Below are 13,987 nucleotides of genomic sequence, written 5' to 3'. Positions count from 1 at the left end.
AAAGAAAAACAAAACGAGATTCAAAGAAAAACAAAACGAGATTCAAAGAAAAACAAGACAAGATTCAAAGAAAAACAAGACAAGATTCAAAGAAAAACAAGACGAGATGCAAAGAAAAACAAAACGAGATTCAAAGAAAAACAAAACGAGATTCAAAGAAAAACAAAACGAGATGCAAAGAAAAACAAAACGAGATGCAAAGAAAAACAAGACGAGATTCAAAGAAAAACAAAACGAGATTCAAAGAAAAACAAGACGAGATGCAAAGAAAAACAAGACGAGATTCAAAGAAAAACAAGACGAGATGCAAAGAAAAACAAAACGAGATTCACAGAAAAACAAAAACGAGATTCAAAGAAAAACAAGACGAGATGCAAAGAAAAACAAAACGAGATTCAAAGAAAAACAAAACGAGATTCAAAGAAAAACAAGACGAGATGCAAAGAAAAACAAAACGAGATTCACAGAAAAACAAAACGAGATTCACAGAAAAACAAAACGAGATTCAAAGAAAAACAAAACGAGATTCAAAGAAAAACAAAACGAGATGCAAAGAAAAACAAGACGAGATTCAAAGAAAAACAAAACGAGATTCAAAGAAAAACAAGACGAGATGCAAAGAAAAACAAGACGAGATGCAAAGAAAAACAAGACGAGATGCAAAGAAAAACAAAACGAGATTCTGCTACTACTCTCTTGCGCACATTCCATTGGCTTCCTCTGAAAGTGAGAATCGACTATAAGTTGGCCACACTTTGTCATCAGTGTATCTAGAGTAAAGAAATGCCATTGTACCTTAGCGAACTGATCACTCCATATATCCCTTGTGGTGGTGCCACGTTTCTCCCTCAAAAGCCACGGCCCGCGGGCTTTTTCAGTGCACGGACCAAAGGTTTGAAATTCCCTCCCCATTGATATCAGACAGACAACATGCTTCACTAGATTCAAGAAGAACATTAAGACCTATCTGTTTAAAACTTTTTTTAGATTAGTTTGTCATTTTAGCTCTCGTGTTTATGTTTGTAATGTTATCACAGCGCTTAGAGCCTAAATTTTGTCTGTTAACAGCGCTCTAAAAATTGAATTATTATTATTATTAAACTTTCGGGTTTGAGAAAAAGATTCCTATTTTTATGGAGGAAACATTTGCTGAAAAGGGCTCTTCCGTAGGCTTAAAAGCTACGCTCAAATAAAAGAAATCAAACAAAGATAGGCCTAATTTATTATAATTTTTAGAGTTATAACTATAAGTAGGGCCGATCCTTTTCACGGAGCGTGTTGTCTAAGTAGTAAAACAATTATCTTCCGAACCGAGGGGATTTTGAAATTCGAAATTTGGCAAAGACTGCGATTTTGAAATTCGGCAAAGACTGCCATTTTGAAATTCGGCGAAGACTGCCATTTTGAAATTCGGCAAAGACTGCCATTTTGAAATTCGGCAAAGACTGCCATTTTGAAATTCGGCGAAGACTGCCATTTTGAAATTCGGCGAAGACTGCCATTTTGAAATTCGGCAAAGACTGCCATTTTGAAATTCGGCAAAGACTGCCATTTTGAAATTCGGCAAAGACTGCCATTTTGAAATTCGGCGAAGACTGCCATTTTGAAATTCGGCAAAGACTGCCATTTTGAAATTCGGGACTTTGAGGATGCACTAAGTCCACTTAATTCTAACAGGTATCTGACATTAGCTGGAAAAAGTAAAAGCAGGTTGATCTATGTGATAAACACATGACATCCTCGTCAATGGCGGGTCATAGAAACATGGCCTTTACACCATCTGTTTAATAGGTCGACTGGTCTAAAGATCTTTGCTTTTTTAAACCTCATATTTTAGTTTTTTATCTGCGTTATTTGTTTCTTTTTGTTTATTTTTACAATGTGTACTTCTCACCTGGATTGCAAATAACTCCAGCCTCTTCCATTGGGCGGCAGTTGTGTTCTTTCCAGTTTCTGTGTGAGCAATCAGCCAAACTAGTTTCGTTGCCCAAACACATGACATCGTCCAGCATAAATGGCAATGAATGACCAGAGGGAAAATATCCACCACCAACTGCTTTAGCTCCTGACCTAGAAATATTGAGTTGTGTCCAATATTAGGAGATTGATCAAAATGTGATAAAGAAGCATTGAAATAGCTCCGAGTAGGTCTAAGTTATAAGATATGTGTCCTTTTTTTAGTCTGGGACACTCAACATCGTATTATTGTTATTATTTTAGAAACGAACGAGTATTCATTCTCTGGCACTGCCATGGTCGAGTTTCGTGAATTCGATGAAGTCTCTTTAACAGTCTCCAGTGAGAAATTTTCTGGTGATGTGGCAGTTCTGCAGCAGTACCGCCCTTTGACAGGCAACGAAGATGTTCCTAGGAATGTTAAGGGCCTTGAAGGTATCTGTGAGATTAGTTGTTACTATCTCCTCGGTTGATATAACAATGGGGTATATTGTTGTTTTTGATAACTTCCATAAACGCTTAATCTCCAATTATTATTATTATTATTTTATTATTATTGGGCCCCGCTCTACCTCCAATAGGCCTACTTTTGATCCTTGAAATTTCATTTAAGCTTTTTGTACTCCCACGGAACAGTTTGAAAGAGACACCAATAATCACCAGTTTAGTCAACACACGCTTTTTTAAATATTTTTTTCGTCAGTTATAGATCTAGATCTTACATCCACAATACATATCTCATCATCTAATATAAAGATAACTCCTCCGAACCATAGTTTGTATAGCACTATTGTTTGTAACTTTAATAAACTCGTGACGTATGGTCTCCACTTACACAGGCCGAGAGATACACATCTGAGAACTAACGAAAATCCACTGCCGAAGACAAACGTAGACGGCGAAAAGAAAATCTAAATCGCCCATCATCGATGCGATAGAAGTGGCAAAATATGTAGGTCACAGCTGGGGCTGCGTAGCCACGGAAAAAAAACTGCATTTCTTAATATACTTTGAACTCGAAGACACGCCTTATTATTATATTAAACTTCGACTTTTTTTAAAAAAAAAAGGTATATAGAGATATGAAAAATTATATTTTTATTATATATAATTTTGTATTCCTATTTTCAGCTTGCAAATTTTTCATGGGTTCATGGTGGGCGGACAAGAACCTCGAAAATGGCTCAAACGATTTTTCGAGACATTAGATTATGTTTATCTTTGGGTAAAATATATTAGCTAAATGTCCAGAAAGGGAAAACTCTAGTTCGAGTATTATTTTTCAAATATAGGCTAATAATCTTTAAAAATAAAATTGGTCTGGAGTTAAAGACATTCTGTTTCTTTAACACCACATACCTCAGCGGGTATCACCGCACGTATTTATGATTAAAGAAGTAGATAAATAGACATTCCTTTTGCGCATGATCTTGTTCTGGATATATAGGCTTGTCATTATATGGCTATTTCTGTCTCAGAAGACAATGAATACGCCCAAATGAGTCACTGGCTTGGTTACGTCTTGAGACGGGGCAGAATCTGGAGTGACTGATCAAGCCAATTTTGGAGCGGCAGAGTTTGCCACAGTTCGTGCATGCATATTCATCTGTCCTAAAGCTAGCTGACAGGGCAGATTTCTTGTCATTAGTATTTGATAAACTGTGGGTAGACATTCATGATTTGTTACGGAGGAGCGGAGTAAAAAAATGTTTCATTTTTTCTTTCATCTATCATTGATTAATTCTTAATTGCTAAATAATCGCTCCTACTATAAATCATTAGCTCCGTCAAGAAGGAGTTGTCTTTTTAGGAAAACATTTGTAAAAAATATTTTTTATTACAAAATAATACCCGCTCGTAATATCTCAATATTACGAAGGTTAAGAAGGAGTCAAGTTATTTAACATGAATACTCCGAATCAGTTGCAGCCTAAAGTATTTTAACGTTTGACGCAGACAGAACTCTTTTTATGAGCATTCATTTCGGTCGTCTGGGCCTGTCCTCTGCGGTAGCTTTGCATTGGTTTCTATGCATTTAAACGAAATGCGCATGTTATCTTATCTTATTATGATGTAAAGACGTCACTGATCTTACTTCTTGTATCCTAGCATGTAGCAAGCGACTTGCGCGTCCTGATCTGACCAGGAGTCATCGCAGACTGACCCCCAAGTGTCGTTGTAGAACACTTCCAACAGACCTTCGTAGATGTTGGAACCATTTCTCAGACGTAACTGTATTGTGTCTGTTTCACCTGGAAATGAATAGACAATGTCAATATTATCAACGTTTATCATCATTATCGATATCATCATAATTAAAAATCATTATATAAAGTAAAGAGAGTACTAAGACTGTTCGGCGTAACCGAATTTCCCACTCTTCCAGAACAGCAGCTATTTTTGAAATAGTAACAAGAGAAAGGCCGGTCCATCTCTTATACACTGTCAAGCCAGCTTTTCTATGGAATTTTTTTTATTGTGAGCCCTCGTATTTTGACCTACATTGTGGATGATTGTTCGACAGCGAATCATTTCTTAAACATTGTCCGAGCCAGTTGGGCTTTCCTTCTCTACACAGTGTTGAGGAGCTTCTTATTTTTTTCCAGCCTGAGTGTTCCCCTCTCAGACCTTGTGATGAGCAGACGATGTAAAGGTCATCTGTTTCTGTGGCCTACGGTTAATGAGGGTATCATGTGACCAGCACAACGACCAACTGCCTTTACTTTTCCCCAACTAATGTCAAGTACCCATTAGAGTTGGGTGGACTCAGAGGTGTCCAAAGATCCTGAAATTAAAAATCCCAGACTTCAACAGGATTCAAACCCGGGACTCCCGGTTCAGAAGCCAAGCGCTTTACCGTTCAGCCACAGTTTTGGCACAAGGATTATAAATATATAATGATATATAGTTCGTCCATCGTGGTTCGATGATTCCCACTTTTTCACCCAGGAGGCTGAGGGCCTTGCATTGGGATTTTGTGCCTCCTCATTCGGCTTGTGAAAACTATGTGAGCCCGGAAAATTTGGCTGCACACTGGGCATGTTATTCCAGCTGGAGCTAGTCACATTGGTCTTACTTTTCTTCTCCGGCGTTTTTCTTATGCCAGCGCTGTTCTCTTTTACTCAGCAACCTGTGCGCCAGTTTTCAAAGCGCGACGCCATGATGTTCTGTCATGTAACTCTGTCTTACAGGCGGCTGTGTCTACGCTGAACGCCTTCAGAGAAGTTTTGAGGGCGTCCCTGAAGCGTTTTCTTTGACCGCCTTGCGAGCGCTTTCCTTCGCTTAGTTGGCCATACAAGTGTCGTTTAGGGATGCGGCGGTCTTCCATTCTGCAGACCTGTCCTGCCCATCGCAGCTGAGACTGCATCAGGGTTGTATGGATGCTTTGCAGACCCGCTCTTCGAAGGACTTTAGTATCTGGTATTTTGTCTTGACATTTGACATTCGGCATTTTTCTTAGACATGTCATGTGGAAGTGGTTCAGTTTCTTTGCAAAGATAAATACCTAACAAACTGTAGTAAATAACAAGGTAAAAAGCTGGGAAAATGCAAATCATATTTCTATTTACGGATAACACAGAGAAGTAAACAGGCTTTCATTTATTATCACATTATATACACATAGAAAATTGCAAATGTGTAATTACTATAAGAAAAAAAATTACCGGAAGCACAAATGACACCCGCCTCCTCCCCAGGTACACAGTCATGTTGACCCCAGGCATTATGGAAACAGTCGTTTAAGGTCGACACATTTGCCGGACAGAAGACTTGGTCAAGTAGATAGTCGTAAAAGTGGTTCGAGTGAAATCCATTGTTTGTCACCGCTCTGGCGCCAGATCTATTAAAGTCAAGATTATATTTCTGTTAGGTAGTTCTAGTTCCAGGTTTTCTACCTGCTTATATCCGGCATTATCTAGAACAAACTTATAAGGTAAGGAATGCTATTAGTTTTGTGTGGTCTGTCTGTCCGTCCGTTCGTCCCGTTTAGATGTCAGAAACTAGAAGAGAACATGAAAATCGGACATCATGATATTTTAGATCATTCAAAGTTCTGAAGCAGCGGCTACTTTTTTTTGGAAAGTGAACCATATATTTTCAAAATTATCTATGCAAGCAGATTTTTCAAATCATACACTGGACAGTCTAAATAAGACTAATAAATTCCAGATCTAATTATATTTATAGGCCTATTATAAATGTACTAATAATTTTTTAAAAATTTAATAATTAATAATGAATGCAATAGCTAGTCTTCTGACAAGGATGCTGATTTATTTATTATGTAAACAAAGGTATCACATTAAGAAGTGAATCGGATACGAACAGCATAGATAGTACACCTTTACTCGGAAAGAAAATGCCTACTTTTCCCGATCATAACATTGGCTTAAGTCTAGTAATTTTAAGATATAAACGTGTAAATTCATATGAATTCTAGTCTATATCTAGATTCTATATAAAAATTCTAGATCTAGTCAATATTCTAGATCTAGTTCTAGCATGGGCGTAGCCAAGGGGGTGGGGTGTTGAACCGAAATAAAATCACTAGCGTCGGGGGACATGTGACTGATTTTTTGCTTTGCTTTTGTTTATTTTAGGTGAGTTTTAAATATTAAACCATCACTTGCCCCCAGCGCAGCCAAGGGGGTTTTGATTTTAAAAATCCCCTTCCAGGGGGTTTTGTGGTTAAAACCCCCCACTTCTAAAAAAACAACAAAAATAATGCAAACGACAATCATCTAATTCCAAGAGCATAGCCAATGGGGATTTGGAGTTGAAGGCCCCTCCGATATAACCTTCCATAAAGCGTCCCAAAGTAGTCTGTTTACTTCGGCTGATATTTCGATAACTTCCCTCAAAACAGAGTCTACTTTTTACTAGTCACGTGATTGTCAAAACTTCCCATATTTCCGAAACTAATAACTAATTCCTAATCGTGCCATAGAGATAATTTTTTTTCAATTATGCAGAATACCTATACATTGTACTATAAATCATTGTGAAAAAGGTGTTATTTATGTGCATGTACCACAGCATAAAAAAAAAAATAATAATAATAATTAAGTAACAGAAATTCTTGTTTCTACATTCGCTGTGGGTTGAGGTGAATAAAATTGTAACACGTTAAATCGTGTAATCAGACCAGCTTGTCATTAGGACCGAAAGGATTGCTCCCCTTCGTGGTGCCGATGAACCGAATTCGACTGTATTTAGCCACATTAGAACAATTACATTACCTTCGATAACCCAACATGTGGCAGACCACTTCGGCTTCACTTTGGGACCAGGTATCGTCGCAGACAAATCCCCATCTGTTGTTGTGAAACACCTCCACAGTTCCCTCGTGTCTGTTTTGTCCATCTCTCAGTCGTATTTGTAGGTCAGTGTTGGCTGTGAAATGCGCAATTTCAATATTTCTTCTATAGGAGGTAACTATGAATAAATGTCTTTTTGGTGTACAGACAACAGGAAGTGAGGATCATATACATTGTTATGACATGATTAGGATTTAGTTATTTGTTTCGGGAATAAGGGGAAAGTTTTTACTTAGCGACAAGTGACGTGACGGATCTTTAAAAAACAAGAACGCTCTAAGTGACGCTACAAAGAAGACGCTTCGTATAGAGCAGTAGAATAGATATACGGATTTACGGACATAGCTGACATTGGACGATTCCCTTCTTGATTATTAAATATATTTATAGAACAACATCAGCGTCGACTACATATTTTGATTGTTTCGGCCTTTCGCCAGTGTTACTGAAGTAGTTTGAGTTCAGTGTTACTTCCAGTCAGACGTAGATCTACACTAGTTATATTTCCAAGAATCAACACCGCGCGGAAGCCTTACTTTAACAACATGTATGTATTTTAAAAGGTGAACGAAAATGTGTGTGTGTTGTTCTTAGCGCTGTGATATTTCAATACTGCGACCTTGATATTGTTTATTTAAGGTTTGTCTTATAGTATTGTTGTTGTGTTTGTATTTTGTTTTTGTTTTTTTACTATCTTACTGTATTTTATGACCTAATGCAAACCTGATCCTACAAATCAAACTACAAATTAAAAACAAGTAAAAAGCAAAAGAAATACTTTTAAAAAACAAACAATCAATGAGTTTAGATCAGTCGTGTAATTAAATCTGTAATAGATATAGATATAGACAAACAATAATAAATCTTTTTGTAGGCCTACCAATTGTTTTTTTTTAGCGCAATTTCATGTCTTTGGCTTTCTCAATACGCTATGATCCTATCACTTGTCTGGACCAGTTGGTAAGGGTTAGGGGTAGAAAGAATGGGGTATCTGGGTGATCGCTTTTGAATTGTATTTAAAAAAATAAATAGGGAACGGCCTGAATTTGAACTTGTGAGCTAAAGCCTTCTCAGGCTTCTCATGCCAACGCGGTAACCACTCTGCTAGCGAAGAGTCTATGAGCATGGAAAATTGTATAGTTATCTATTGTTTCTATCTCATGTTTGTGTTTACTAAGCCTCAGACGGCAGAAACATATCATGCTATGTTAGGCTTTTTTTGTAATAGTCACATACATACATGGGCGGACTGGCTATATGGGCGTTCGGGCAAATGCCCGGTGGGCCGGTCCCCAAATCGGCCGGTATTACCACAACAATAATCTTTTTGTTTTAAATTACGTCTGTATTTTATAAGACAGGGGCTTCATTGATTTTTACATTTGGGGTCGCCGCATAGTGGAGAATCGTAAAAAGGGGTCGCCGACCTAAAAAAAAAAAAAAAAAGGTTGAGAACCTCTGATGTAAAGGAAACTCGAAGCGCATTCAACGTTTAAACAATGTAGGAACACAATCATTTTATTGTTCAAGGTTGGCTGAACTCTGTTATGCAGACTAGTTGATAACTGAGCTCGAAATTGTTATTAGGATGACAATTTCTAGTTTCTGGGTAACGAACATAATGGAACTTGTCTATTGGTATATTTTATGCTCATCGATCTATTTTTTTTTTCTAGGTATATTTAAGAATAGTATAACCCTCAATTTAAAAAAAGATCATTACAGGATTTTACGATCTTTTCGCGTCTCAGTTGTTAGGGGAGTGGGAAACACTAGAAAATTTCATAGCCTTATAGGATTCAGGTTTTAAAAACATGCAGTGGCGTTTATAGCAGGTGGAGAGTAGGAGGACTTTACCAGGTGACCACCAGGGTGTGACACTAAGAATAATCCGCACCGGGTGAGTGACTCCGACCCTAGTGACGCCGATGATTCGTTTTTAAACTTTGATTTTAAAGAAGAATCACATAAAGCGATCTTAATTACAATGCAATAATTTTTTTTCAGTTTTATCAAATATGCGGGTTAAAAAAAAAGCAATGTCCACACAATCTTACTTGTTTCAGAACAAATCTCTCCATTGCAAACATTCTGAGAGCAGCACTTGAGGCACAGGCTGTCTCTCTTGTCCCTTGCTTCCGTTTCCGTGTCTCTCTTTCCAACGATCATGTCGTTGTCGTTATTGTAATGCTGACAAAACTGGGAAGTCGTCGACACAAGGATAGATGATTCATTCATCAAAGAGCGTCAAAATTGTATACGATGCTAAAGATCATTGCGCTAGTTACACCTCTCTATTAGTTTGTTTAAAGTTTAAAGCCGTATTAAGATTAAATGAATATGGCTGTTTAGAATTAGATCAATTTAGTGAAATTTCGTTTTAAAAAAAAGTAATAAAACCCACCTTTGTGATGTTAAATTTTACTTGTAATGATTATCAGGAACTGTGTTGCGGACGTATATTTCATGCGATTAACATATAATTCGTTTGTTCTAATAATGTATTTTACGTGTAATGGACATTCGTAACAAATTTCCCCAACGATACAAAGATAATATATATCATTAGCATTTTTATTACTATTGTTATTATTATTATTATGTCAGAAACGAACGAGTAGTCTTTCTCTGGCGCCGCCAGGGTCGAGTTTCGTTAAAGAGAAACAAAATTCATCAGTTTCCACTGAGGAATTTTCTGGTGATGTGGCAAACTGCCAGGGGAGTCTGGCAGCACATGCGCCGCCCAAATCGAGAGGACCCGTGGTGGAGGCTAAAAAGGTCGGAACAAACGACAATTGCGCAGTGGCGTACGGGACACTGCCCCATTGGTGCATACTTCGCCCGGTTCCGGCCGAATTTTGATGCCCGTTGCCGACACTGTGGGGAATCAGAAGAGACGGTGGCGCACGTCTTGCAAGAGTGTCCGCAGCTCCGCTCTCTGCGGGAAGACGTATCCAGTGGTTCACTAAGTTTGTATGGAAGCTATGAGGCGTTACGCCAAACAGCAGAGTTCCTTACCAGGGCACTACGGGAGACCTAGGTCACCAATTGGAGTTCATCTCTCTCTTTCTCTCTCTCTCTCTCTCTGATGTGATGTGGCAGGTCTGCAGCAGTATCTCACTCTGACAGGCAACGATGATGTTCCTAGGAATGTTAAGGACCTTGAAGGTGTCTGTGTGGTCAGTTGTTATTATCCCCTCGCTTGATATAACAATGGGGTATGTTATTTTGGATAGTTTCCATAGACGCTTACTCTCCAAGCCTAGATTCCCGTATTTTCTTTGTTTATCTATCTTAGTTTTTCTTAAGTTATGAGACAGTGGTATTGCTATGTCGATAATGGTTTATTATGTTACAGCTTTCCTATTATATATCTATTTATAACTCTCTGACAACTACCTACTTGATACGTCTAGGTGTCCCGATGTTCCGCTGTAATTATCGAAACAATTAAACAATTACATTATCGATACACATAATTTAAACACTGAACTCTCTACTTTTGACAACTATCTCACTTCCAGTGAGTCGCTCATTTGTAAAATAGATTATACATACATACATACACACATTCACCTGTGACATCTCGCAGCTCCTAAAATTATAATAAATTTTTACAAAGATATCTAAATGACATGATTATAAAACAAATATAAGACATTATTATTATTATTATTATTATTATTATTCTCTGGCACTGTCAGGGTCTACATTCCTTAGAGGGGGAACAAATTCCATTTAGTCCATTTAATTAACAGTGTTCACTGTTAAAGGCACATTCCTCGTCCCATATGCTAGGACAAATTTGTACAAATACTCCTTCTTCCCTAGTGCTATTAGAGCATGGAATGGGTTGCCTGAGCTAGCCAGGAAAACCAGTGACTTGGCAGAATTTACGTCATTGGTTAATATGACGCGTAGGACGTAATCATCTTCTTTTTTGAAGTAACGTCTGTATTATATAAGATAAGATAAGATATGCAGCACTACTGCTCTTATGGGCATTCTATGCAATAAATCTTTTTTTTTTCATCGTACAGGCATTGCTTATCTATCTTTAGATGAAGCAAGGGATTGAGAATTGAAATACACTAATCTACTTGAAAATGTTTCAGGTGTTAACAAACATATTTCATTCTTACATTTCCGATAAATCAATTGCAAAGTAAGAACTACCTACATCTTGTTTGGCGCAGCCCATGTCATATTGTATTCGAGAGTTGACATTAGTGGTATGGGTGTAGCACACCTGAAAATGAAATACACATTTTTTTTCTTTAGGGAACTGGTAGGTTTTATTTTGATTTAGGCTACTGCATTTTAAATGAAAAGATTCGAAAAATTAATTTGACCCCATGAGAACCTCCTATGCAATGTAAAGAAAATAATAGTTGGCAGTTCCAAACTGTTAATACAATGGACCTCATTCACCAATCGTAAACAAACAACATTTTGCCACGTGGTTCTCTATCTCTTCTATACAAATTACGATCTAATTTTAATACACAGTGGCTGTCACGTGACAGTTTTTTTTTTCGTTGTTTTATCAATATGATCACGTGACAAAATATTGTTTGTTTACGATTGGTGAATGAGGTCCATTTAACCGGTGTATGCGTATTAGTGAGATCCTTGCGTGAACGGGTCTTCCCAGGATCTTCGCAATACTCAGGAAATGACGTCTGCGCTGGCTTGGTCATGTTCGTCTGGTTCAAGAGCTTTTCGCCCCCACTTCCGTTACGTGGATGTAATTAAACGGGACCTCATAACAGTGAACATTTTGATACTGGCCATCGAGAAGACCTAGACCGCTCTACGTTGAGAGAGATGGTGACAAAGAAAGCTATGGACAGTGAAAAAAAAAATGGCCAGCTCCTCTACCACCAAAGCGAAAGCCGCTTTAACATGCAATATTTGTGGACGGGGCTGTCTCTCCAAAAACAGGGCACCACAGTCATATTGAAGAAGTGTTCTACGAGATGAACCATAGTCGTTCTACGAGTGATGGAGTCCAACAGAAGTTGAAAAAAAAAAACTTGAACAGACTTCGTTTTATACAAATTTGAAAATAACTTAGATGTATAAACATACACAGCTTTCAGCTTCATTATAGAAACATTGTAGAAAGACAAGCTGAAACTGATACTTTCAACAAGATCTAATTCACTAAAATACACGTCTTTCTGTCTCACGTGTCTCCATTGTTCTCTTCATCTTAACTTTCACACCCGTATTTATTAGCTTGGATTACGACAGACCAGCTCAGGATTTCATCAGAACCTATTTAGTCTACACAACCAGACCATACCCCCAAGTATTATCTTTTTATCAAAAAACACGGCCATGTCTATTTAAATGAAAATAATATTCGCGAATACAAAGGTAAAAGAAAGTACGAAACCACCAAAAAAATAATTGCCTAGAAAGTTAAGCATGATGCTTTAAAAACAAAACAAAAAAAGAACAAATAACATGTAACAAATATCACTGACCTCATTTTCTCCACATGTAACAGAATTGTTACAATAAGGCTGGTACGAAGTACACTGTAAACATGTTAGTGACTCCACTGTAGATACAAACATATATTATTATATGCTACATAATATATGCTACAGCTGTTTGAAAGTAAATGTAATTGATACAAATTTTCGTTTTTATACATCATTGATTTTACCAACACGTAGACCTTTCCCAAACGAGTCGCATAGGTATGGAATAAAAAAATTCATTTTGAGTTACAAGCCTCTTTTTTTTTTTTTTTTAATATAAAGAAATCTTTTTAAAAACTAATTTTAAAAAATATGTACAAAATTTCGTTTCTTATTTTGATTAATTAACAAGGGAATGAATACATAATTATAAACGCTCTTACCTCTACGTAAATGAAACCAAAGCAGTACAAGTAAATAAGCTGCAGAAGTGAGAAAATAGTTACAATACTGTTACCTCTTTATTATCCTAAAACAAGCTAATATACACTGGAGTTACATAAAATTGTGTAATACGAAATGTGAACATATATGAATAGAATATATAAAGGGACGTAAGTGACTTGTAAAATCCAGCATCAAAACGATTTCTAGGCTATGGATCTGTATACACGCGTAATTATGTGTTTTATTGATTGAAGGGAGATTACTTTCCTGATCTTCGTTTTCAACATAAGATCACTAAATAAGCTTTCGAAATGTAAACGTGTAATTAGTGATTCATTCACATATTGACTATGAAATGGAGCTAGTAATTAGTGGAGTTGCGTGACCCATAAATGCATTTCTCTTTTCTGTGATTACTGAATCTGTACGAAGTTTTTCCATTTAACCATATTTTGGTTACGTACATTACTGTATAGTAATAGTTATATAATTTTAATTTAATTAAGAAATATCATTCTATAACCGTTTTAGAGTAAAAATATATTTTAGCTTTGCTTTGACTACCCACAGGACATGTTTTCTATTCCACATGAAAACAACTTTAAAATATGACACTTTTCTTAAATTAACTTTTATAGGCAATTATTTTGAAGACCATGGGAAAATGACCTTCTGTTTGAGAAAGTCTACAAGTAGACTTTTGATAAGTTCAAGATGTCCTATTGTTCCACTTAACCCTGGTATAATCACACTTGTACTGGGAAACAGAAGAACAATGCCAGTGTTGTTTTTTTTTTAAATAAAGTTAAATCGCTAGATTCAAGTCTATAGTTC

At 36.9% G+C, this 13,987-nt stretch overlaps 1 protein-coding gene across 2 annotated transcripts in view; it reads right to left on the bottom strand.

Moving 5' to 3' along the window:
• Positions 1-13,747, bottom strand: part of LOC106070440 (scavenger receptor cysteine-rich domain superfamily protein-like) — a 47,239-nt gene extending 33,492 nt beyond the window's left edge. For both annotated transcript variants that reach the window (XM_056040668.1, XM_056040670.1), the window contains exons 1-9: positions 13,722-13,747; positions 13,150-13,188; positions 12,767-12,843; positions 11,455-11,523; positions 9,332-9,473; positions 7,197-7,350; positions 5,622-5,797; positions 4,052-4,208; positions 1,895-2,070 (exon numbers count right to left, since the gene is read on the bottom strand). In XM_056040668.1, the coding sequence (XP_055896643.1) occupies positions 1,895-2,070; positions 4,052-4,208; positions 5,622-5,797; positions 7,197-7,350; positions 9,332-9,473; positions 11,455-11,523; positions 12,767-12,843; positions 13,150-13,188; positions 13,722-13,728 (997 nt within the window). In that variant the 5' untranslated portion in view covers positions 13,729-13,747. The remainder of the gene's footprint in view (positions 1-1,894; positions 2,071-4,051; positions 4,209-5,621; positions 5,798-7,196; positions 7,351-9,331; positions 9,474-11,454; positions 11,524-12,766; positions 12,844-13,149; positions 13,189-13,721) is intronic.
• Positions 13,748-13,987: the final 240 nt, after the last annotated feature.

This window comes from Biomphalaria glabrata, chromosome 9 (assembly GCF_947242115.1).
Source record: "Biomphalaria glabrata chromosome 9, xgBioGlab47.1, whole genome shotgun sequence".
Lineage (NCBI taxonomy): Eukaryota > Metazoa > Mollusca > Gastropoda > Planorbidae > Biomphalaria > Biomphalaria glabrata.
This window is presented reverse-complemented; position numbering and strand designations above follow the sequence as displayed.